The sequence below is a fragment of the Aythya fuligula genome, chromosome 1 (genome assembly GCF_009819795.1).
Source record: "Aythya fuligula isolate bAytFul2 chromosome 1, bAytFul2.pri, whole genome shotgun sequence".
Lineage (NCBI taxonomy): Eukaryota > Metazoa > Chordata > Aves > Anseriformes > Anatidae > Aythya > Aythya fuligula.
Genome location: NC_045559.1, coordinates 24659657 through 24684115, shown reverse-complemented (window position 1 = coordinate 24684115; position 24459 = coordinate 24659657). Strand labels below are relative to the sequence as shown.

Here is a 24459-nt window from a genome sequence, read left to right as displayed (position 1 = left end):
AATGGGGCAGAGTGCATCCTCAACGTGTTTGCAGGTGACAGAAAAGTGAGAAGAGTGGCTGATCCACCAGGGGGTCAAGCTGCCTTCCAGAGGGTTCTCCACTTGCTGGGGAAATGGGCTAGCAGTAATCTCATGCAGTTCAACAAGGAGAAGTGCAAAGTCCTGCACCTGGGGACAAACAACCCCCAGCACCAGTACATGCTGGGGACCACCCAGCTGGAAATTAGGTTGGTAGAAAAGGACCTGGCAGTACTGGTGCACACCAAGGTGATCATGAACCAGCATGTACACTTGCCATAAAAAGGCTGGTGCTATCCTGGGCTATATTAGTAGGAATGTTGCCAGCAAGTTGAGGGAGGTGATCCTTCCCCTCTACCCAGCACTTGTGAGGCCACATCTGAAGCACTGTGTCCAGTTCAGGGCTCCCCAGTACAAGAGAGACATGAACTTACTGGGAAGAGTGGGATCAGGGCCATGAATGAAGGGCCACAAATTTAATGAAGGGGCTGGAGCATCTCTCATATGAGGATAGGCTGAGAGAGCTGGGACTGTTCAGCCTGAAGAACAGGAGGCTTGGGGGGATCTCATCAATGTGTGAAGGGATACCTTCACACATCAATACCTGAAGGGAAGGTACAAAGAAGACAGAGCCAGGCTTTTCTCAGTGGTGCCCAGTGCCAGGACAAGAGGCTATCGGCACAAACAAACACTAGAGGTTCTGTCTTCTGAACATCAGGAAGCACTGCAGGTGACTGAGCACTGGCACAGTTTGATGCAACAAAACCTGCCTGGTGCTCTATGTTGCTCCAGTTCTCTTTCCCTAAATCTCTGCTTGCAATATTGAGGAGGGTGAATTTGCTTGAGTGATGAAAGCAGCTGAGAGCACATTGTTGTGCAGGCTCACATTGTTGTGTTGTTTATGTCTCTAGGAGGATTCATGGCAAAAACCATCTGCGTATCTGCATATGTAAAAGTTCAGTCAAAACATAGGCTGTGGTGACTGATTTGTTTGTTTGTTTGTTTGTTTCCCAATATCTTTATTCTTTATTGTGTTTAGAACTTGTTAACCTGGGGTAAGGGTTCAAAGTGAAAGTCAGGTGGGGTAGCCCTTGGTACAGTACATTAACAAGATAAAAGGTTTTTACTATGACCTACTGCTGAAGCAGTGTTATGATTTCTGTTGCCCCAAACCAGTTGATAGTAAAAGGTTTTATCAAAGAAAGCTTAGACTGTGAGCAATATTTTTTTAAACCATAGCTACAGAGTCTGTTTCTGATATACTTACTTGTAAACAAAAACACATTCTCTGCCAGTGTGCTTTCTGGTGCTTCTCATGCCCCCCCCTCTCCCCCCCTTATTTATTTTTTTTTTTTACTGTGCTAATTAATAACAACTGAAATTGACATTCTAAAGCAATTTTGATTTCTACCAGCCTTTTAATTTATGATCTTAAGCTCTGGTTTAGTTAATGTTCATTAGGTAAATGTTCACAAAATATATGTAATGTTTTTCACAGCTGCAAAAGTTTTTTGAGATGTTCTTCAAAAGCAGTTCTCCCCAGCAAGCCTTTAACAACATGAAGGAAGCTATAAGCAAACTTCTACTTGTAACTGAGGTCTTCAGTGAATTATCTGCCTCAGGACCAAGTTCTTTCAATCAGTAAGTAACTTGCAGAATTCATTGCTATTCTATTATTAAGATAACTCCTTAGATAGTAAAAACTGTAGAAGATGCATGACTCCTAAAATAACAAAATCCCCTCTATTTCATTAATCCTAATAGAATGAAGTATGGACATACTGTATCTAGGGAGTAAAACTCTTCAATATCTATAGGGTTTCTAGTTTGTGAAGAGGTTGTGATAAATACCGAGGACCTGATACTGTGTCCTCATGAAGTGTTTCAGGCAGCACAAATGAACAGAAATCACTCAAAATTGGGCCAGTTATCATAAAGCTGTATTTCCCATTAGTGAGCACTCTGTCTTGTGTCAAATATTTAAAGTTAGAGTAACCCAGACTGTTCTGAACTGGCTGGGGCAGGGAATACAAACAACACTGCAAATACTTTATGAAATGTACATTATGAAGTGTACTCAGGCAGCAACATTCATTTTTATGTGAATATTGCATCACTGTAATCACTTCTATTAGAGTCTTACAGTTCTTACACATAAATCAACATTATTTAATGATAAATACTAAGTAAGTTACTATTTATAATGCTTGTATGTTTTATAAATATATTTGAGAACATGGGTGTTTTAGTAGTAAAAATATAAATCTCATTATTTGTCAGGAATAAAGTTTACATTCTGAGTGAAGACAGTTGAAAGGAGGTGAGGAATATAACAGGGATAGGACTATTTGTGAAGTGGTCCAAACTCTTAACATTTGTTTACCAACAGAATAGGTATACCTTATGTATATAGCACAAGATTTGCTTAGAGTTCCTCGTCCATCTCTTCAAACATCCCCCCAGGTGCATCCGGGTTTAGTAAGCCCAGTAAGTCTCACCTGATGGACATCTATTGCCCTCAGAATGTCTCCAAAGCTTTTGTGGGACTTCATTCTCATCAAAAAGCATTTCCTCCTCTGGTCCAGTTCACTTCCCTCACTGGTTTAAAAGTGAGCTGTACAGGTACTCTTGAATATATCACTGCTTTCATCAGCTCAAAATGTGACTCATCAATGGCTAAGGCTGCTGACTCTTAGAAATGTTTAGTCTATATTGTGTGCTTTCTCTGGACAAAGGTGTGTGCATTCTGTCATTGTAGCATATATTTCACAACAGTATCTAACTTCGTTGAATCTGATCCCTGTTATATTGTATTTCAGATGCAGCCAGTGTTTTCAAATGCTAACCTTTGACATTGGGTTCAGCACCTCCTTACACCCAGTAGTTCTTGAGGTGAGTAAATGACACTGAAATGTTTCTTTTTGAGTGTTTTTGTCTCCAAGAATGCCCAGAAGGTTGCAAGCTTACTGAACACAAGAAGAAGGGTATTGCTTCACCCCCCCAAAATTACACCAAACAGAACAAAACAAGGAAATCTCTATGATAGTTGCCCTCAAACCTCTGAGAAATGGACAAATACATTAATATTGATTTTGCCTAGAAGTGGCAAGTAGCTGTGGGAGAAACCAGTTGGGAAGGGACAGAGTTCCTGTGCTGAAGTTCACCACATCATATAAGCACGCAAACCTTTCAGTTTTAACCTTACTCCACTATTACCCAAGTGAATATCAGCTAAATAGAATATATAGGAAGCGTTGCATGCAATTAGAGTTAGGTATTAAATGTGCTAGAAAAAAGCATGAAGAGAGGAAGTTAAAAGCCACAAATGGCTTTTAATACAAATTAAAATTCTGTGGGGAGCTGGGAGTCAGACTCAGTGACCCTCGTGGGTCCCTTTCAACCTGGAATATTCAATGATTCTATAAACTGCAGTGTATTTCTTCAGTTCATGTCCTGCATGTCCTTGACTTGCACTATGCTGCCTTCTCCTCCTGTGTTGACTTCTTCCGAGACAGTCCTCAAAGCCCTCAAAACCTGAGAAAGGTGACCATTAGCATAAACTCACCATGCCAGTTTTGTACCATTCCTGTCTCAGAACAGCCCAGACAGAAACGAAAACTATATTTATTTCCAGCAGCTTTTCATTACTCTTGTACATACATGCATATATCTGGGCATGTAAAATCTGTCTCTACACACAATGTACAAAAGGGAAAAAAGATAGTAGTAAATATATCCTGGGAAATTACAGGAGACATTTTTTTCATCCTCAGTTACGATGTGTTCAAGTTTCTAGTAACAGCAATGCAGTTAATGTCTCCATCCTTCACAAAGCCAAGACCTTTTAAACACAAAGGAAAAATGGACATATGAAACAAAGCATCCTGGCTTGTATCAGAAATAGCATGGCCAGCAGGACTAGGACAGTGGTCATCCCCCTGTACTCAGATCTGGTGATGCTGCACCTCGAGTACTGTGTTAAGTGTTGGGCCCCTCACTACAATAAGGACATCAAGGTGCTGGAGCATGTCCAAAAAGAAGTGCAACGAAGCTGGTGTAGGGTCTAGAGAACAAGTCTTACAAGGAACAGCTGAGGAAGCTGGGGTTGTTTAGCCAGGAGAAAAAGAAGCTCAGGGAAAACCTTATCATGCTCTACATTTACCTTAAAGGAGGCTACAGCAAGGTGGGCTTTTGTTTTCCTTCCCAAGCACCACATGATAAGGCAAGAGGAAATAAATGGCCCCAAGTTGCACCAGGAGAGGTTTAGGTTGGATATTAGGAAAAATTTCTCCACTGAAAGGGTTATGAAGTATTGGAACAGGCTGCCCAGGGAAGTAGCTGAGTCCCTGTCCATGGAGGTATTTGAAAAACATGTAGATATAGAGCTTAATGACATGGTTTAATGGTGGACTTGTCAGTGTTTGGTTGGACCAGATGATCTGATGATCTTGGAGGTCTTTTCCAACCTAAATGATTATGTGATTCTATGACAGTTGGCACAATTAAAAACAACAAAAACTTGAAGACAAAATCTTTAATTAGTCTAACAAGACATCTTTAACTAGTAGAGGAAATGTGACATGTCATAACAATTTTAAGACTGGACAACAGGCTGCATATAAATTCTACCAAGAGTTGCTAAAAATTATAAACATAAAATATAATGATTTCCTGCTTGTATAGCAGTCTTAACCATCAGTCATAATCTATGCGTGTACAGTAAGCCTGTACTGTTTACTAGTTTCCTATGAAAAAATTACTTTTAAAAAATGATAAATTTTTAGTATCAATTAAGATTTTATTTTAGATTATATCTGCTAGAAATGAAGGTATGAAGTATGCATAAGACTCATGCAATTAGGTTATATTTGTGTTTAGAATAAAATAATAATTTATTTGTATATTTTATGAGCTTATTCATTGCGTTTATGTAGAGTAAAAATATATCTTTATCAGTAGCATCTCTTAAGTACCAGAGTTTTGCAAGAATCGTGCTAATTTATAAGCTGACATTTTAAAAAATCAAATTTCAAAATGGAAAAAAGGCTCACATGAGGATGCAATGTTGTACTCTATCCGCTAGAGGTCAGCAAATATCGTGGCGTGTAGTTCTCACAGAAAATGTGGTACTGCATTTTCTATATTAAAATCCTGTTTTACTAGAGTTATCACGACTTTATTGTATAAACAGTTCCAGTTTGACAGTATATGGTTTTGAGAAGACAGGACTTGATTTACGAAATGTAAATTCTTACATTGTTCTCTAACAGGTGCATGAGAACTTTGACTTTCAAGATGACGAGGAATCAAATATTCAGGACCAAACCTTCAAAGAAGTTATTTTTGAAGATACCTTTAAATTTCTCTTATCTAATAAATCGCCAACTTCCAGTTTCAAAGAAACTTTAGAAAATGTGTATGGATTAACTGTGAGCAAGGTAGTTCATTTCACCTTTTTCTTAATAATAGTTATTTGAAAATAATTCATTCTAAATTGTATGCCTTTATGAAATTGTTGGTGCCAACATTTTGCAAGAAGGATTTATTCAATCAAAACTGTCTGTCTGTTGCTGAATTTCAGGAGAGTCATGAGAAAAACTGCATTTATATTGAAAAGGGAATGTAGTACAAATTTCCACTCTCAAATTATTTAATTTCCAAAAGTACAGGTCTTTAAAATATATTTAAAACTTTAACAAAATAATTCCCCCTATTACAATTTTTAAAATGGTCTTTTAATATACAGTTTTGTGAGTTTACATAAACCTACAGTTGATTAATTCAGACAAGTAGATTAATGAGCATTGGAATTAAATTTGGTTTCCTACTACCTTGTGCCTCATTTTGAATGCAAGATCCAACTGTAATTTTTTGCATTTTTAGGGTCTGTGTAAAGTCTGCATCACTTCTGAAAGCTGTTTATGACAAGCTGGGAACATCTTTAGCAGTATTTCTCTCGATTTTTGCACTTGTAAGGGGGCATTCTGAAGAGCCTCTTGCTTTCAAAATTTACAGAGATTAAGTCATCCATGAGACTTCTACCTCTCAGTCAGATATGATTAAAACAGGGTCATCTGTTCTAAATTTATGTTAGGATAAATTAGGTAGTCACAAACATAAGTGATGACATATGATATGATCAGCTAACTGTTTTCTATAGGAGACCAAACCACATTTCAGTCTACTTTGTTGTCTGTAGTTCACTGTCTACACATTTTTTTCCCATGGCAATTTATATGAGTTCTTTTCTATAAAATAAATGATGCACAGTTGACTTTATCATAGACTGATAAATGGGAAGAGTTATAAAGGAGCTGTTTTTAAGTGACTTCAGATGAGGTTTGGGTAAATCGAGAGCTGTTGTAACTTGTCCTTTTGATCACCAAAGGGACCGGGGTCTGATGAAAACGTATTGCTTTCCATATGATTTCAACAGTGTATGCTGTCCTTTCCTCTGCAGGATGGAATCTACCACAAAGAAGATGAGCAATGTTTGTCTTTAGAAGAGATAAATTCCATAATTACTTTCATAAAAGAGCTGAAGAATATTGGACAATTTGAGCTGGTAAAATCAGTTTTGTTATACTGGATTCATATTTTATGTAAATCTGCTAACATTTCTCCGTGATTACCATTCTCTGTTGTCTCAGGAGCATGCATCAGACTGTATGGAAAGGGAAGCTGGGGGATGGAGGTATACTTATTTTATTTGGGATTTTTGGATTTTAAAATAAAAGAGATAAAGAAATAAATCAGAATTTGAGTTAAAGATTAATTGAAAAGGACAGCTAAATCAGAAAAATAAAACTGAAAATAGAAGAAAGGAAAAGGAGAAAAAATATGTAAATTGCTTATGAGCTGTTAAAAAAACAGAATGACAGTAAAGCAAAGCACTTGCCAATGGAAGAACTGGAGACTGCTCAACATTAAGATCATGACCAAAGAAAAGATAGAGATGAAAAAGTGTTAAAAAAGCAGACAGAATATGTTATATGCCTTCTTCATATGTCATCGAGTCAATCATGGAATCATAGAATCATAGAACAGTTAGGGTTGGGAGAGACCTTAAAGATCATCTAGTTCCAACCCCCCTGCCATGGGCATGGACACTTCCCACTAGATCAGGTTGCTCAAAGCCCTATCTAACCTGGTCTTGAACACTTCCAGAGAAGGGACATCCACAACTTCTCTGGGCAACTTCTGCCAGTGCTTCAGAGAAAAGAATTTATTCCTGAAGTCTTTTTTTTCCTAAATTTTTAATTTATTCCTAAATGTTTTTAAGTTTAAAACCATTTCCTCTTGTCCTACCACTACACTCGCTGACAGAGTCCCTCCCCAGCTTTCCTGTAGGTCCCCTCTTGGGGAGTACTTGAAGTAGTGAATTCATTTTTTGGAGAAGAATAGAGATGGAGGAACAACAGTGTCCATGAATAGGCATGACAATTAAGGAGTCTTGAATTGAGGAGGAAGACTGGGGAAGTGGAAGATCAGCAACTAGATCCATTGTTCAGAAAGTCTTCTGAAAGACTTCAGATTTTTTTTTTCCAGACCTCTGAATGGGTTTCAAGGCTAAAAATTGATGGGGTTTTTTGAAAAGGGAATTAGTTGTATAGATCTGGAAGTCAGATCTGTTGACTTCCAGATTAACTCTGTAAGTCAAACCAGAGACCTTGAGAGGCTAGGGAGGTAGACTTCCATGTCAGTACTAGCAAGCCTGATTTGCAGGGATGGGCAAGACTGTAATTTTTTACATTTGCGTGAAAGAGCATTTATATTAATATATCTGTATGTTATAATATACACTGTCTTCTAATCTTTTCTCACTTCTATGCAATTTAAAAATGTAACATGTAGTCCCTAATCAGTATCTCTCTTCTCAGCTTTTCCCTTCTGCTGCACCCAAGATTCAAACTTTACTGCGTGACCTGTATCACATGGTAGACCCAATGAGACGGCTTGGTTCAGTCCTGACTGTACATTGGTTGCTTTCCAGTTTACTTGAAAAATTCAAGTTCATGACTAAAGAGGCACATACAAATCTTTCAGAATGGTAAGATAGCTATTATACAATACGTTGAAGGTAGTTTCTCAACTGATATAAACTGGAGTAGCTCCAGTGAGTACCATGAAACATAATCCTTCAGCAGCTGTAGGTGGATTTACAGCATTAGAGAGGAAGATCTATCATTCCACCATAGAGCACTGTCAGCCATTCTGCCATTAGTGTTGCAGCTAGGTGTCGACATAGCACATATTTTTTCCCTTTTGCTTCTCTTTCTAATACAGAGGTCCCTGTGTTAAAAAAGTAATTGGAGCTACAGTAATTTTTATTTTATTTTATTTTATTTTATTTTATTTTATTTTATTTTATTTTATTTTATTTTATTTTATTTTATTTTATTTTATTTTAGAATTGTGAGGTGAATTAGGTAGGCTGTTCCTGAAAATAATCAGAGTCAAAATTAATAGAGTTTACTACTCTCATTTAATTTATTCACCAATTAGAAACAAAACTGTAAAGAAAAGACAGAACTTCAGGTGGATTTTCCAGAAGGGTTCAATGATTTTCAGTGGCTCTAAATTTTCCATGTCCAACAAGATGACAGGTCAAGAGTTGTATACTCTGAGAACCTCATTTTAACTCTATTTGAAAAGCTTGAAAAATACTGTATTGACAAGACCAGATCTATTGAGCTTCTGGCAAGAGATTGTAACTTTAAGAAGGATGAAAGGAAGGAAAAGTAAAAAGTTGTGGTATACAATGTATTTAATATAAAATATGGGGGGAAAAAAGTGTTCTCTGTGCTTATTATTTCCTGACTAATGACATTTCACATTTCATAGATGAGTATGCCATAGTTCTTTACTGAATAGAGGCATATATTATATTGTTTATGCAAACAGATATATTAAAAAATGTCTGTGCTCCATTCCACTGCTTTCCAAGTTAAATGGGCAACTGACATTACTGTGTGCATTTTGCTTGGAGAATGCTGTAGTCGCTATATAAGGCATCTGTAAGACTTTTTAAATTTTAATTTTGTTTCTCAATGAAATGAGTATGGCTTTCAGCATGCCAATAGTCATCTGTATCCTTGCTTAGATGTAAAGTGAAGATTACACTTTACCACTGTGCTAGTTAACTGTTTATTAGTGTTTTGAAAATACACAGTTCCATGAATGTACTAAACATTATTATTGTTACTGCTGGCCACTCCATGAAAAGTAACTCAAAGATGCAGCTGCTTGCATTCATGTATAAGCCTTTGCCCTTTTGCCAAAATATTTAGGTTTGCATATCAAAGCATACCAACCTTTAGCAGCTTTCTGTTCTAATCTAAGCTGTGCCACTCATTCACTTTGAGCAAGCCCTTTGGCCTCTTTTTCCTTGAAGCTAAACCTTACTGTATGTATATAAATATATAGAAGTAGCATGACCTTTCTCCAGGGCATAGGCCAATCTGCTTCTTTGCACTGTTCTGCAATGGCTAAGCTAATAATACTGTTCTGCTAATTCACTGTATAAAAAATACGTGAATGCTAATCATAATCTCCCACTCCTATAGCTACACACATGTGATGGTGATGCATGTGTCAGATATGCATGTAATTATACATAATTGCAAGGAAGAAAGATGTGAGTAAAGCTTACTCCCCAAATTACTCAGGTATGCATTCTTTTTGAGTTTTGATTAATCCTTGAGATTCCCATCTTCGATGAGTTTGTATATCAGAACAATTTTTTGATTTTCTTCACTTAAAGGCAGTTTGTTTGATTGGTGTATTTAACTGTTCTTGTTTCTCTGACTATGCAAAATTAGTACTTCCATTTACAAAAGCCAATGATTAGCATAGCTGACTGTCCAAACAGACAGCATGGACAATTATGGGAAAAATAATGGCTTTTGACTTAGATCTTGTACAGTTAAGCAATTCACTGATCATGAATCTGTAGAATGGAGACAGGATTTAAACAGATTTCTTTCTTCCTTTCTTTCTTTCTGCCTTTCTTAACCCATTTCATCTATGCTGATAGTATTGAAACCTTCAGTGACATTAGTGAACTCTCTGAATTCCTCCCACAGGAGAAGCAAGAAGAGTTCTAGAAACTCATCTATAACTATTATGAACTGGTTACAGCTTAGGTGAGAATTACAGTCACATATGTATTGTTATAATATATGACAAAGTTTCTTGAAAGTGATGAAGGGGTACCACCTAATATGTTATGTACATTGAAACCAATTTCCTACTATGTTCAGAATACTGATTTAGTGATCCATTAAAAATTGTACCACCCACAATTAATGCATCTATTAGAGGCCCCCAAAGTGTCCAGTTCTATGTTTGTTTGTTTGTTTCACCTTTTCAGTTTTAATCATATGGAAGATATTATCTCTACACATCCTTTATGGCTTATGTCTGATTGATCAGACCATCCTAGCTCCATTACTGTTATTGCTGTCTGTCCTTTAGCTATCTCATTTGTTGAACCAGAGAGTCCTAAAGGACTCTCAGATTTACTGTTAGTAGTTTGTGAGGTACACAAGCATATTTCTCCCCCCCCACCCTGGTTACCTAATGTACAGTCATTAGTTTCATTAGATCTAATTGCAAAGTGCAGAGACAATGCACTCATCTGTGCTTGATACAAGATAATAGGTCATACAAGAGAGTGAGAAAAAAATAAAAAGGGGCAGTTTATGCAGATGAAGGTCCTTTCTTGGGTAACAGCTTGTGGAGGAAAGGATTCTGCAGAGTGCAGGACTTTCTGTCTGAGGAAGATCTTCATAACTGCACTGTTCCTCAGTCCTGCTGACTGGGAGAAGCTTGGAGAATGGAAAACAATTAAAAAGCTAAGTCTTCAGCAGAAAATGCAGTAATCTGAGTATCTTTCTGTAATACTGTTTCTAAATATTACATTTTGATATCTTGTTGTAATAGAATTATTATATGAATATAGAATATATTATTATATTATTATATAATATTATTATTACTATAGAATTATTATATGTCTCTTAGTATTGCCTGATGATAATCACAATCTTTTTACAGAATTGACACATAGAGGTCACACAGTTCCTTTAGGAGCTGGGGCCTTGCAGCAGTGATGGTTGTCATGCTCCTTTGGTGTGCTCTGGCTAAACCAAAGCCTAGCATTTTCCTAGAGTTAAGACATCTTGTTTTCACTTTACAACAAGATTTGGAAAAAAATATAATACACTAAGTAGCAGTGGAAAGGAAAAAAAATCTTATTTGAGAGGTGTTAGCCATTAACTCCTTGGCAAACAAAAAGAGGTATATAAATGACTTATAACTCAGAAAACAAACTCTCTAATAGTTTGTTAAGTGCTTCCTTTGAAGAAGGTCATGAATGCGCATGAAAAAGGGTGGTGTCTAGACAGTGCAAGATGTCAAAACTACGTGTTCATGCACATACAGACACAAACATCTGCCAGGAGACTTTTTTTTTTTTTTCCCTTATCTCAGTGTGGTAATGCAGAAACCTCTGTTTTAGCATTTGACATTTTACCTTTTACCATGATGGATTTTACTATTGCTTTCAACAGCTCTTACTGGAACATCAGTATCTGCTTGCATAGAACCTCACCACCTCCCTTGCCTGTCACAGACAGTGACCTCACGTCTTTCAAAATTAAAACTGAATGGACAGTATCTGGGAAGAAACTGCTTTACGAGTACTTTTACAGGAAACACTGGAAGAAAAGCATCTGAAACCTTTAAGAAATGATACTGGATCTCTGTAAAGACCTTATCAGCCAGGGTCCAGTATATGGATTGGAAAGGCCTGCTGCCTTTCTTGTTCTATGCTCCCAAAATTTTATATGAAAGGGAAAATAAATGCAGAGTTAGCAAACTAGGAGCCACTAACATGCTAATGAATAGTTGCAAATGGCTTGTGTTTGTTTGCTTTTTTTGCAGTACGAATTATATATATAATCTGGATGTTGGTCATGTGTTTGGCTGAATAAGCAAACAAAGCAAAACACATAGATATTCTTTTATATAAAGTCATGCTAACCTCAATACAGATATTCACCACGGCACAAGCCTTCATTCTTATTTAATTATTTTTGAACAAAGTCTAACTTTAACCTCAAGAATATACAAGAAGCTGCATAAAACAGTTAAGAAAGATGGCACAGGTTATTTTATTCTTGGCGATATTCACTTTTCCCAGCAATTCAACTTTTTTTTTTTTTTTATTTATTTCTGTTTTTATTTTTTTTCATGTTATTTACTATAATTTATTGTAGAATGTATGTTTTCTATCACATTCATTCAGGTAATATTGCTAATGCTGGGAACAGGAATCCAGACAATAAATCTTTCCATGGAGAATATTAACATACCATGTGCCATGGGTTGCCATATAGAAATTTCTGAAAAATTTTCCATGGATTTTCTTCCTTCCATTCATGTAGAAATATGTCTGCTATTGAATTGACAGGAATTCTTCTCAAGAAAATGCAAGACCTAAGCAAAACGTTCCTTTTAACCTGAGGAAGAATCATGAAGGTAAGGAATCAGAGTAAGATCTTTTATATACTGCATGTCTTTCCTATTTGTGCCACTTCTGACAATATATATAATTTAGATTACATTAGTTTGCATTCAAGCTGGGAGATCTTGGCTTACTACACACAAAAGAGCAATTTCTTCCTTATGTTCTTAAGTGTTCGGCTGAGATGATAAACAATGTTCATGAGCCTAAAGCAAAATCTGACACTGAAATGAATAAAAGTATACTGTATTTTCTATAATTAACAAAATAAGAGCTCTTTTTCCTATAGAATTGTGATCCAGGCATAAATTTAGAGCATAAAATTGTTAATTGTTTCTGTTTATCTTTCAGCATTGTTTTATTCCAGTAAGAATAAAGAAAGACAATGCAGTTATGGTAAGTCAAGGGCTTTCTAGACCACTAGGAAGGAAAAAGAGAGATTACTTGAATACATTTATTGCTTTTTTTTTTCTTTTTTTTTTTTTTTCTGTATAACCTTTCAGTGAATGGAGTATAATGGAGTATCTGTGGGCTGTTACATAATAAAGGAACATTTTAAAATAGTGTTTATAATCACTCAATGATTAGGCTGTAATGTTAAATAAGCCTCAAGCACAAAGTTAACATTTCTGTGCATGCTTATTAATGTGCATATTCCAGCACTCATTGATTCTTTGATGTGCTTCAGTAAGCTTTTGCCCCTTATTTCCAATAACTTTAGCATACATCTGTTTTTGTGAAATAGCCTTTAAACTTGCATGAAATTGAATCAACCTTATATCAGGCCACTCTTCAGTCCAGAGATTTTAAAGACCTGCTTAAGAGAAGAAGAATTTTCCTAGGTACATGTTTGTAGTGCTGCTGTCTTTAGTGGGAGCAGTGCTTTCTGCTGCCTTCCTCATTGACATGTTGTCTCAGCAGTCATTTTATAAATATGAAATTGCTCTGCAGAGGAAAGGCTTTTCTACCCAATCAGCCTCATTTCCTCTCCATTATTGATTTTACCATGCTTCCAGGAACTCCTGTATCAGTCAGAGGCCAGAAATGTTGTTGGGCTGGCTGAGTCACATCACCATTCTGATTGCTTGCCATTTTATTTTGAAGATATCTCATCTAATTTTATTTTGAAAATTCCTCCTCAGTTCTAAGCTATTAGTGAGACAATCCTCTAGGTAATGCATACAGTATCTGGGGAGCTGTTTATGCTGACATATATTCAGTACTTATTTAATAATTTACATCAACTTGTGAACCTCTATTCCCCTGCAAATCTATTCCAAATGCTGTTCTTTCACTGAAATAACTGATTCTACATTTTAATCTACACAAGACAGAACAGAACTTGCCCTGTTTAGTTTCCCAAGACTGATACTAAGGTAGAAAAGGCTCATGCAGAAATGCATCCTTTATGTTATGGCATTTTAAAAAATGTTTTAAGCCACCAGATTTGTTCAGATATTATAGAGAGTCTCCTGGCTGGAGTAGTTTCTGAAATACTCAGTTTTAAACACATGCTAGAGAATATATGTGGAAAAAAATTTTGAATGTGTAATTGTTCTGTAAATCTTATTTCAATAGGTTGGATTAAAATATTTGTCATAAGTGAGTTGCCAGCAAATAATTATTCTCAGAAGTCATTTGGCAGACACTACAAAATAAAGGATACGTTTGAGCAAATAGGATCTGATTGTGGAGATTTCATACACAAGGAAGTAGTCAGAATTTTTTGATTTAGGAATTTTAATAAATCATGCTTCTAGCTGTACTATAAATGACCCCATGGGTCTAGATATCTCCATGTGACTTTTCTTATGAACAGTAATAATACATCTATCATGTTTTGATTTTTATTGGCAATTACACATGTACATAAACCCTGTATACGGGCTGGTACTTAAGTAGGTTATGAATTTTGGCCTAACTTTCTTTGAGTTCCAGTTAACCAACTGGAGACGGGATCTCCCAGAACTAATCCTTGCATTCTAAAAGGCTTACTCAGACTTCAATTTTCTGGCTTTAACTAGTCATTGGGCATTGAATGATTGAAAGCCCTTCAGGGTCAGAAAATTTCTCTCAAGTGCCAATACAACATCCATTAAGACCTTGTAGCAGAATTATCAATCTCAGAGTGATCAGGTAGTAAAAATCTTATCACTGTGCATTTTATTAATCTGCCAGAAGTTGCATGTTACTTATAAATGTTCATACATTTCACAGGTTGTTTTTGTTTGTTTGTCTGTTTGTTTGATGCCTTCTTGGAACAGATAAAGATACCCTATCTCATATCAGGCAGATCTTCACTAGTCCACAGCTGGATTTGAACCCTCAGTTTAACCCAAAGATCAAGGAATACTACGCAGAAGTCCCATTTGACGTGGTAACAGTGAAAATTGGAGCAGAACCTTCTAACTGTCAATGCCAAGTACACCTCGATGAGAAGAAAGGACCAAGGTATGCACAACAAAATATGCACATGAAAGGTAAAAGTGTTGTGAACATTGGAAATATATCAGAATATTACAGAATTGTTTTGTGCTTCCAAAAGCACTGATTACTTTGATGTTAGTCACAGGAAAGTCAAAGGGATTTCAACACTCTGATGTTTTTATCTATTTGTCAATGTCTTGAAGGCAATGCCAATATGTTGTCAAACCATAATTAGCCCTAGCTTTATGCAGTTCACAGTTACAAATGTCTCCCCAGCTTCTCTAGTCACAGTCCAGCTGTGGTGGGAACACAACATCCTTACACTGCACACAGTAGAACAGCAATGAATATGAGTTTTCATATTGAAGTCTCGATTTTGCACTGTGGTCTACACTACTGCTCTGCTGGGCTTGCTCATTCTGCCAGCAGTCTGCTTACATGGATCTACAGTCTGCTTAGGTGAGGTGGGACCAGAAGAGAAAATAAGTGTATTCATTCAACTTGATCCACGTTCAGCAGAATCACTTAGTAAAGTGTCATCATCAGGATGAGTCTCAGCTTATCCAGCCTTTTAGAGCAGTATAAAGCTGCAGGATAGGGCTGAGAGCAGTCATCAGTAAACATCTGGTTTGAGCAACGACCCATGATCAGCCATGGTCTTTAATTGCTACTGTGGTCCTTGGCACAGTTTTGGCTTTCCCAGCCATCCATCTCAAAAACAGCAGCGTGTGCTGGAGACTGTTCCCAGTAGGCATTTTTGGCCAAACCACCCTGCTTTTGGATGTTGGGAAGGCAAGAAGTGTTTTTTTATCTGGGCCAGATAGCTTAGAACTAAAGGACTGGCCTATGTACTTAGCCATTAGTAAAAGATTTCCATGTTGATCAGGGGACATTTAAAAGAGAGAGCAGGGACAGGGATTCACTTGAGAGAAAACACCCAAGCAATTACTAAGCTAGTTTTGCTTCATGGCATAAAGTGCCTGTGCAATTTTGACTGACTGTGAAGCAGACACTTTAACTTAGAATGTCTGCTAATAATCAGTCAACCAGTGCTGGTCTGTACAATTGATGATGACCTTATACCTAATATGCTTCCCGTATTTTCAATAAAAAATCAGTCCTTATTTATGATTGAAAAAGAAGCTCCCATAAAGTTCTGCTATGCAATTTTTAGCATTTTAATGTTAACACCTGTTACAGCTGTATAAGCAATATAATAAAAATCTGAAAGAAAGAAAAAAAAAAGAAAAAAAAAGAAAAAAAAAGAGAGTTCTTCCTTGTAAAAGGAAAACAGAATAACTTTATGTCCTTTCCACTGATCATTAAAAGCTCTGCATGTGCAGGTTCTGTGTCTTTCAGCATTTCTCGTTTCACTGCAAAGGGAAGAAGAGCACAGTCAAGCTTTGTTCTTTTATGTCACACTGAGCAGCTTGTCTGGGACTCCATCATGCTTGGCTAGTGAACAATTTCTATGTCTAGCTGACACTTCTAGTCTTGCTTGTCTCCCTGCTGACTTTACCACTGACTTGAACCTGCCAGGAATTATTGTCCTTAGTGCCTTCATTCACAGATTTCATGTCAAAATTGTTGCCACAGCTACTGCAGCTGTTTTCACTAAGTGTCACTGTCAGTATTTTATCTTGAAGAATTTAAAATTCTTTTTGCAAAACTTAATTTACACTTTTTTATTTTTATTTTTAGTGTAAAACCATATGTATTTTGTCAGAGAAAAAAACTTTTAGAAATAGAAGCCTCAAGGAACAAGTAAAGTTTAGCTGCCATATGCAACACAGTGTAAATCTTTGTTTCTTTAGTGTTAATTCCACTTCCCTGTTTTGCCTTGCAGTGTTGCTAACTACCCACTTGGCCTTGGATTGAACAAAGTCACAGTTCTTGTAACAGATGATTCGCAACCCAACCCTCAGGTTGTGAACAGCTATAAAATCACAATTTATCGGGAGGACCGCCCTAGTCTGCCTTTGTTTGATGACTACATGATATGTGGTTTTGTGCAGGTATTGTCTCTCTTTTCTTTTACTACACAAATTAATATTGAGTTTATCTGCTTTCTGTGTAAACTAGGGTACATGGGCCTAAGCTAGTGTAGTGTCAGTTCTGGTGAGATTAGAATCTGAGTTCTAAATGCTATAATTGTATGAAACACAATTTTTTACACAAATATTTACACAACTTTTGGGTTATAAAAAGTAATTCCAGCTTAACTACTTGTTACAGTTAGCCTGCATTTGAGAGCTCCAGGTTAATTAATCCTTACTTTGGTCAGCCAAAATCTTACCCATCTGAGAGCTCTTGTTAGCTTGTAGGAGAACAGTCTGTCAGTACCACACAGTGGGCAGACTGCTGTTTCTATAACTATCTGTGACGCTGGAGCCATGGAAATTCTTTTACCAACAAAGATATCTATGATGTTGGCACATTTGTGTCACTGTTCAGGACAAATACTGCTATAAGATCTATGAATGAAAAGTTTTTATTCTAGAAGACTGATAGACACAATGGAAAAAAGAGAAACAAACAAACAAACAAAAAAACGCTGATTATTCAAAAGGAAGGGATGATTGCTGCTTAGATCCCATTTATGCAAATACAAATTTGAGTATACAAATAAATTACTTCTAACAAATAACAACACTTAGAAAGCAATGGGTCTCTTGAAGGGAAAAAATGGTGAGAGTCTATCCCATAGGGCTTAGGAGGGGATTTTGGATGTGGTCTACCTTGACTTCAGCAAGGCTTTTGACACCGTCTCCCACAGCATTCTCCTCAAGAAACTGGCTGCTCTTGGCTTGGACTGGCGCACGCTTCGTTGGGTTAGAAACTGGCTGGATAGCCGGGCCCAAAGAGTCATCGTGAATGGAGCCAAGTCCAGTTGGAGGCCAGTCACTAGTGGCGTCCCCCAGGGCTCGGTGCTGGGGCCGGTCCTCTTTAATATCTTCATCGATGATCTGGACGAGGGCATCGAGTGCACCCTCAGTAAGTTCGCAGATGACACCAAGTTAGGTGCATGTGTCGATCTGCTTGAGGGTAGGAAAGCTCTGCAGGAGGATCTGGATAGGCTGCACCGATGGGCTGAGGTCAACTGCATGAAGTTCAACAAGGCCAAGTGCCGGGTCCTGCACCTGGGGCGCAATAACCCCAAGCAGAGCTACAGGCTGGGAAAGGAATGGTTGGAGAGCTGCCAGGCAGAGAAGGACCTGGGAGTGATGGTGGATAGTCGGCTGAATATGAGCCAGCAGTGTGCTCAGGTGGCCAAGAAGGCCAACGGCATCCTGGCTTGTATCAGGAACAGTGTGACCAGCAGGGCTAGGGAGGTGATTGTCCCCCTGTACTCAGCTCTGGTGAGGCTGCACCTCGAGTACTGTGTTCAGTTTTGGGCCCCTCGCTACAAGAAGGACATGGAGGTGCTTGAGCGGGTGCAGAGAAGGGCAACGAAGCTGGTGAGGGGCCTGGAGAACAAGTCCTACGAGGAGCGTCTGAGGGAGCTGGGCTTGTTCAGCCTGGATAAGAGGAGGCTCAGGGGCGACCTTATCGCTCTCTATGGGTACCTCAAGGGAGGCTGTAGTGAGGTGGGGGTTGGCCTGTTCTCCCACGTGCCTGGTGACAGGACGAGGGGGAATGGGCTTAAGTTGAGCCAGGGGAGTTTTAGGTTAGATGTTAGGAAGAACTTCTTTACCGAAAGGGTTGTGAGGCACTGGAACAGGCTGCCCAGGGAAGTGGTGGAGTCACCATCCCTGGAAGTCTTCAAAAGACGTTTAGATGTAGAGCTTAGGGAAATGGTTTAGTGGGGACTGTTAGCGTTAGGTCAGAGGTTGGACTCGATGATCTTGAGGTCTCTTTCAACCTAGAAAATTCTGTGATTCTGTGATTCTGTGATTTGGGGGACCTTGGGGAGCTTAAACTGAATTAGACACAAAACTGGAAGTAAGAAAATGAAAGGAAGTGAAGTTTTCAGTTACTGAAACTATGGTAAAAAAATGAATTTTCATAAAATGGAAAACCCTGGGCATAGGCTGGAGCAAAGCTGTTTGGATTCCAAAACTTGAGGACTAAAAGTTCATACTTGACACAGCGGATAAAGACAAGCCATTTAGTTCAAAGGAAGTAATATGATGAAATAATAAGCAAGGGCAGTGTTTTTAGCTGTGGGATTTTAGACTGAATAAAAGATTTTTTGGCTTAATTCTAAATATTAGAAGATCCAGGAAAACTATGTTTCATCACAGTTAATTCAGCAACAAGGAAGCAGGATTTTCAAAACTGCAGAGTTGAAGCTGTCATCCATTTTCATATCAGGTGTATAATCCGGTCTTTATTTATCTTTATTTATTTTATGTATCAATATATCCCTTTTGTAAAATCTATTCCCCTTCTCCAGTTCCTTTCTATTACTACAGAAGATGTTACTGTAACCAGTAACCATTATTTTTTTTTAAACTTTATTTTTATTGTGAAGCACTGGAGCTTACAATATGAGCCAAAGAGATTATAAAAGTTGATAGCAAATTGTGTGTTAACAATAATTTTCTCAATCTGCAAATCAGAACTGTCAGGTAGAATATACACAGCAATCACAGCCTACTGACTACTGATCTGAATACCTGATTATGGTGAGTCTAGCACTCTACCCATTTGTAGACTCTTATTTTACACTCAGTTTACTAGCTCAAAAGGTCAAGGACCATTTTCTTCACACAGCACTAGATCTAGTAATCTAGTTGCTACAGTATTAAAACAATAATCAAAACATATAATATCTAAGATTTCTGTTAACATGCACACAATTAGCCTTACACCTTGGGTGTGAATTAGAATGAAAAAAAAAAAAAAAAAAGAATTTGAGTTATAATTATAATAGTTCCGTTGGAAGGGACCTACAAAGATCATCAAGTCCAACTGCATGACCACTTCAGGGCTAACCAAAAATTAAACCATTTAATAAGGGCACTATCCAAATGGATCTTGAACAGTCACTAGGAAGCCTGTTCCTAGTGGAAGAGCTGTGTTTGACAACCCTCGCAGTAAAGAATTTATTCTTACTATCCAGTCTGAACATTCCCTGGCTCATTTCTGTACCATTCCCATGTATCCTGTCATTGGTTATAAGGGAGAAGAGGTCAGCACCTCCCTCTCGAATTCCCCTCCTGAAGAAGTTACAGAATTATCATACAGAATGTATGTATATTATACAGAAGTTACAGAAGTTATCCCTCAGCCTCTTTTTCTTCAGACTAGACAACCCGAGCATCCTCAGCCTCCCCTCATAGGACATGCCTTCCTGCTCTTTTACCAGATTTGTTACCCTCCTCTAGATACATTCAAGTATCTTATTATCCTTTTTATATTGTGAAGTCCAGAACTGCACGCAATATTCATGGTGAGGCTGCACCAACGCTGAACATAGAGGGAGAATCACCTCATTTGACTGGCTGGCTATGCTGTGTTTAATGCATCTGAAGATGTGTTTTGCCCCCTTTGCTGTTAGGGCACACTGCTGGCTCGTGTTGAGCCCGCTGTCAACCAGCACCCCCAGATCCCTTTCTGAGGACTGCTGTCCATACACTTGTCTCCCAGTCTGTATCTGTGTACAGCATTGCTTTATCCCAGGTGCAGAACCCAGCATTCACCCTTGTTGAATTTCATGCCATTGCTGATTGTCCAATGCTCCAATGTCTCCAATGTCCAAATGCTCCAATGGTCCCTCTGCAAGGCCTCTAGTCCCTTGACAGAGTTTACAGCAGCTCCCAGTTTAGGATCATCAGTGAACTTGCTGAGGACGCATTCATCTCCTGCAACCAGATCATTGATCAAAATGTTGAACAGGACTGGCCCTTGAACGGGGTCCTGGGGAATGCCACTAATGGCTGGCTACCAGCTAGATGCAGCCCCATCCCCTTTAAGTTCTGCCATTCAGCCAGTTCAACATCTATTGTAACATGTACTCGTTCATCTCACAGTTGGACAATTTGTCCAGAAGGATACTGTGAGAGATGGTATCAAAGTCTTCTCTAAAATCCAGAAAGATTACATCCACTGCCTTCCCTTCATCCACCCAAGCTGGAGATCTTATCGTAGAAGATCAAATTACTAAGACAGGACTTTCCCTTTGTGAACCTAGGTTGACTATGCCTGATAACAGCTTTGTTCTTTAAATGCCTTTCAACAGCACCTAGAATATATTCTCTATAACTTTTCTAGGTACTGAGACTAACAGATCCATAGTTTCCTAGTTCTCTTGTGTCTTCCTTGCAAATTGGTGTAACATTGGCTAGCTTCCAGGAGAGTAGCAGTAAATTGAGCTGGTGTTACATTAGTAGGAAAACACAGTACCTGGGTAGATGTGAGGAAAGCCCCTCTTGTCACCCAGTTTGGAGCACGTATCTGGATGGAGAAATAGGAATTCAAGCTCTTACACATCCTCCCACACTGGAGTTTACACTGTTGTTAAAGTTTTATGATAGTATTTATGAGACTGAGTATGAATCTTTGAAGTACTGTCAAGGTAAAGAGATCTAGAATGATAAAAATGAAAAGTGTTTTAGAAGTTTCTTCTGATTGAGGTTGGTTTTCTGCTTATCTATGAGTAACTGCTCTCTAATTAAATATAATTGTTCAGAACTAGGGAGGACTTCAGGAGTTTAGAGTAAAAATGAGATGAAAAGCATTCTTGTGGTATCTAATGAGGTCTCTGAAGATACAGTGTAAGATTCTAAAAAAAAAAAAAAATAAAAACTTTTTTTTCAGATATGTTAAAGGCAAACTTATCGGAGAATGCATTTCAAAAACAAATGAAGGCTAGAGCTGTAGATAGAAATGACATTCTAAAACATTCAAAAGCCTACTTTTTTCCTTTTTCCTATTTGCTAGGACAGAATTTACTGGCTTTTACTTGAAGTGATTGTTTTTATCAATAGAAAGCTCATGTCTTAAATAGCATCGTTACATTCTGCTTTTCATACCAGAGAACATTATGTGCTCTTGCAGGGTGGGTTAATACACCCTTATCAGTGGCATGAGTGCTTGTTCTCTTAGTAACAAGACACCTGTTTTAGGAGCAAAAGGATAAATACAGCGTGAACTGATGGAGTCTCCTTTGGACACTTGACTAGGCACAACTGGGATCGCACATCGGGAGAGAAAGGTCACTGATAGTGATGTGGTCTTTCTCACAGAAGGCTTCAGTTAAAATTCTAATCCAGAGACTCTTTTTCCTGACTTTCTTTTTATGTTTAATCCCATTAGGATATTCAGGTTTCACTGCAAGCTGATACTATAAGGAAGGCTACAATAAAAAGACAGAGCGCGGGATGTTTCCAGTCTTCTAACGATTCTCATGCAGTTGAATAATCCTGGATTAATTTCAAAGCTATTGAGTTAAGAAGTGTGCTGTTCGAAGCCTTGCAGCCTCTAAAAGGACAAAAATACTGTCCTTTCTCCTTTTTGATAGTAGCTATAATATCCTCATTAAAACCAAATTAGTGGGGGATAAACTGTGGCATCACCATAGCACCTTTGGTGGTTTTGGTTCCCTTTCGTTTTGTGTTCTGTATTCTGACAGTATTGCTTGGGCTGCAGCTAGAAAGGTTATTGGTTGGTGCTTTACCTTAATTTTGTGGAATTGTTGATAGTATTCAAAGTAAGTGTCCATTTCATTATGTCCTGTGAAGCTGTGACACCAAGATAGGCAGAATACAAAGTGAGCAGGAAAAGCAGGGAGCTCTTAAGGCAGGGTTTCCAATATTACCCTAAAGTGAAAGATCCCAGAGCTACTGACATGCTGTCATAAAGGACAGACAATTTTTTTTCTTTCTTGCAGTGCCTCTTTAAAATTAAAATGGATTCAACTATGCCTCACTTGAAATGTGTGAATGCTACCTCTTTCATTGTTACTCTTTGCATAGCTGGAGTTATGGATAATAACATATAATATGCTTGGGGAACCTTGTTTGACACTGTAACCCCTTGTACTTGCAGTGTCTTGCTGCCACTTGTTATTTGTGTGTCTGTGTGTGTTTCAGTAATACAGTCTCTAATTTGGTTTTGCATTTCCATTATGAGCAATGGATAGTTAACATTATATTTTCTAGCCATAGTGTGTATCATCCCCTTTGTCTGTGCATTTGCATAAAACTTGAAAAAGTACCTTCCAGAGTCAGTCCAGTAGAGTGTGTTTTACAGATGCTCAGCCTCTTCTACACCTTTCTCAGGTCTGAGAGAAAGAAGATACAGGAGAACAGCCTTAAAATCTTTCCTGATTTTTTATAGGAAAACACCTTATTCTGAAGTACTATTAACTTTTATATGCTCATAGAAACTTTCATTATATTCCCTTCCTAGAGTACAGAGAGCGTAAGAAGTCCAACAGAGCTGATACAAGATGCGTACATAGGATTGTTGACTGTGTACCAAATTGCTGTAATAGAGGTGGCAACAAGATGCCAGCAACAAGATAATGATTTCTTTTATGTAAGGTGTGGGAATGTTTTCAGATTGAGCTACAAGTTTTTTTAGCTCAAGTTAGAGATCTCCTGAGAGAAAAAAAAAAAAAAAAAAAAAAAGTTTTTACTTAATTTTTGACTGCCCTATTACAGTTAAAATGCTTTTCATACCAGATAGTATATGTAAAAATTGTGTCAACTATTGTGTCAACATGAACTCTTTTCTTAGTGCTTTTATACAAAGATTTCAAAGAACCAAAGAACCTTGTAGTTATTAAATAATGTCCATAAAAGAAAAAAGAAAAAAAGAAAAAAAAAAGCTTGGGAGAGAAACAAAGAACTTTGTTTAGGACAGGCTTGAAACACATTAGTCTCTTATTTATTTCCTCTTGGCTGCATTACATTCAGTGTGACCATCATTACAAACCACACGTATCTTCTGTCCTTAGTTCATGCCATATGCAGACTTTTAGGTTTTGCAGCAGCCAACCTTCTTGAAGTTCTGGGTTCATCTTGCTTGAAGACACACAGAAAGTGCATCTCTGGAACTGAGAATACAACATATCATATCAACAGATTGTATCTTATTTGCAAAAGTAGTTTACTTCCCCTTCAAAGAATAAAACAATGTCCATTATATGTGCTGTCATGCCTTTCATTCTTTAGTTTTCTCAGATCTAGAAGCTAGTGAGGATTTTTTTTCTGATATTCTTAATTTATTTTTCTCAACAGAAATACCCCAAACTTAAAAAAAATAAAAATAGAGTCCACAGTTTTACTTTTGCTTATTTTTCTAAAGCTTCCTAATTGTGTTAGAAAATATAAAGAAAATCATATGCTTTCTTCAAAAGAATACCTTCTGATTAAATAGTAACATCCTATTAAAAGAAAATTATTAGCATAACTGTTAATCTAGAGATTTTAGCTGTCATGGAGTCTAGAATGGTAACTGTGATTTCATGGAGGGATTGGCTGGGACAAGCAAAAATCCCACGCATTCTTAGAACTGAAATACTCAAGTCTCTACTT

General features: G+C 37.6%; 1 protein-coding gene across 3 annotated transcripts in view; it reads left to right on the top strand.

Annotated features, from left to right (window-relative positions):
- The window catches only part of CPED1 (cadherin like and PC-esterase domain containing 1), a 146234-nt gene that overhangs the window by 60976 nt on the left and 60799 nt on the right, over positions 1-24459 (top strand). For 2 of the 3 annotated variants that reach the window (XM_032195804.1, XM_032195819.1), the window contains exons 7-16: positions 1517-1659; positions 2838-2910; positions 5289-5456; positions 6479-6583; positions 7899-8068; positions 10104-10163; positions 12494-12561; positions 12899-12943; positions 14812-14998; positions 16821-16989. In XM_032195804.1, coding sequence (XP_032051695.1) covers positions 1517-1659; positions 2838-2910; positions 5289-5456; positions 6479-6583; positions 7899-8068; positions 10104-10163; positions 12494-12561; positions 12899-12943; positions 14812-14998; positions 16821-16989 — 1188 coding nt within the window. The remainder of the gene's footprint in view (positions 1-1516; positions 1660-2837; positions 2911-5288; positions 5457-6478; positions 6584-7898; positions 8069-10103; positions 10164-12493; positions 12562-12898; positions 12944-14811; positions 14999-16820; positions 16990-24459) is intronic. The other variant, XM_032195812.1, reaches the window with a different exon arrangement.